This window comes from Myotis brandtii, unplaced genomic scaffold (assembly GCF_000412655.1).
Source record: "Myotis brandtii unplaced genomic scaffold, ASM41265v1 scaffold112, whole genome shotgun sequence".
Taxonomy (NCBI): Eukaryota; Metazoa; Chordata; class Mammalia; order Chiroptera; family Vespertilionidae; genus Myotis; species Myotis brandtii.
The window spans coordinates 14,194,080-14,195,958 of NW_005353838.1; the positions used below are offsets into that span (position 1 = coordinate 14,194,080).

General features: G+C 44.5%; 1 protein-coding gene across 1 annotated transcript in view; it reads left to right on the forward strand.

Moving 5' to 3' along the window:
• Positions 1-1,223: 1,223 nt before the first annotated feature.
• The window catches only part of DTYMK (deoxythymidylate kinase (thymidylate kinase)), an 8,818-nt gene continuing 8,162 nt past the window's right edge, over positions 1,224-1,879 (forward strand). Inside the window, exon 1 of the mRNA XM_005857678.2 lies at positions 1,224-1,387. Coding sequence (XP_005857740.1) covers positions 1,239-1,387 — 149 coding nt within the window. The 5' untranslated portion in view covers positions 1,224-1,238. The remainder of the gene's footprint in view (positions 1,388-1,879) is intronic.

Genomic DNA, 1,879 nt, shown 5'->3' on the forward strand with positions numbered 1-1,879 from the left:
GGCGGCGGGAGCCCGGGGGCCGGAGCACCGCGAGGAGCAGGGGGAACCCAGATCCGGGGACCGAATGTGCCCGCCGTGCTCGGTTCTCCCCCGAATCTGCCGCGTTTGTGGTTGAGGGCGGGTTTGGTGTGGTCTCATCCGAAGGTGTCTGAGAATGAAGAAACCGAGCCTCATGCCGACCTTACCCTAATTGACCTGTGCAAAGATGGTTTACCTGGAGCTCTGTGGTTGCCGTCTGTGGCCATCATTGGCTTTCTCACTTGTTAGTCCTGTGGTCGCTGTGTCCTGTCCGTCGGTATTGGATGCATCCGTGCTTTTACTTTTGCACGGCTGTATTGATCTGTAATTGATGTACAGTAACGTGCATATGTGGGAGGTGTGTGACGAGCTTCGACATAATTATACACCCGTTAAACTCTTCACAGTCAAGACTGTATCTGTCATCCCCAAAAGTTTGCTAGTGCTGTTTCGTTTTTGCTTGTTTTATTTTTTACTGTTGATAGTATTACAGATATCTTCCATTCCCCCCCCCTCCACCTCTTAGTCCCTCCCCCCTTCCTGGTGCTGTTTTGTAATCCATGTCTCAGATTTCTGTTTGTTTTTTTAAAATATACTATTATTATTATTATTTTAAACTTATCTTTATTGATTTCAGAGAAGAAGGGAGAGGGAAAGAGAAACATCAATGATGAGAGAGTCATTGATTGGCTGCCTCCTGCAGGCCCCCTACTGGGGATTGAGCCGCAACCCAGGCATGTGCCTTTGCCTGGAATCCAACAGGAAACCTTTAGTCCGCAGGCTGACGCGCTATCCACTGAGCTAAACCATTCAGGGCCAGGTTTCTGTTTTGTTTTTTGTTTTGCTGTTTGCCCTCTCAGGGGTTTTGTGGCATATTTTTTAATTTTTAAAGTAAAATGTTGATCTTGAAAGTGCTTATAAAAATATCAATATTCAGATAACCAGGAGACAGCATAAGGCTTACAAAACAAGGAGAAGGAAATGGGGGAAATGCTATTTTGAATATTGTCCTAATCTTTAAGCCAGCCATTCTACAAATGTTAGAAATACTTCCTTTGAGGTAACTGCTCCCCAGTGTGCCTGCATACTGCTGCATTTTCTCAGGGAAGCGCCTGTAGCTTCAGGGGAAGGTCTGAATCTGTGTAGTGATGTAGTAAAATAAAACTCAAACTTAGACTTGAGTCAGGACCAGAAGTTTAGTTCAAACTATTCTAATGTAGATGGAAAGCCTCATTTTGGTGTGTTTCTCTCTTTTTTTAGAAAGATCAACTGAAATTGGCAAACTTCTGAGTTCTTATTTGGAAAAGAAGAGTGAGGTGGAGGATCACTCAGTGCACCTACTTTTCTCTGCAAACCGCTGGGAACAAGTGTAATACCATTGCCCTCCATCCCTCCCCCAATGCTTTTCTCCCTCTTGAGATTCAGGAGGGGAGTGGATAGTGATGCCAGAGGCTGTGCCTTTACAAGGTTCTTTTATTCACCAGTCCTGTGACCAGATCTAATCGCTGTGTACTCCCAAAGAACACTGATTAATGCTTTTTCTGCCTCCTGCCCACCACCTCTTTGTAATTAATTAATTTCCTTTAGGTAGCTTTAGGTTTACAGAAAGGGTTATCAGAAAGTACTAAATTGTCCCATACCCCTGTCCCTTCCTCCTGCTCCCCCACAGTTTTCTTTCTTTTTTTTTTTAAATCTATTTTTATTGATTTTTTACAGAGAGGAAGGGAGAGGAATAGAGAGTTAGAAACGTCGATGAGAGAGAAACATCAATCAGCTGCCTCCTGCACACCTCCTACTGGGGATGTGCCCAAAACCAAGGTACATGCCCTTGACCAGAATCGAATCTGGGACCCTTCAGTTC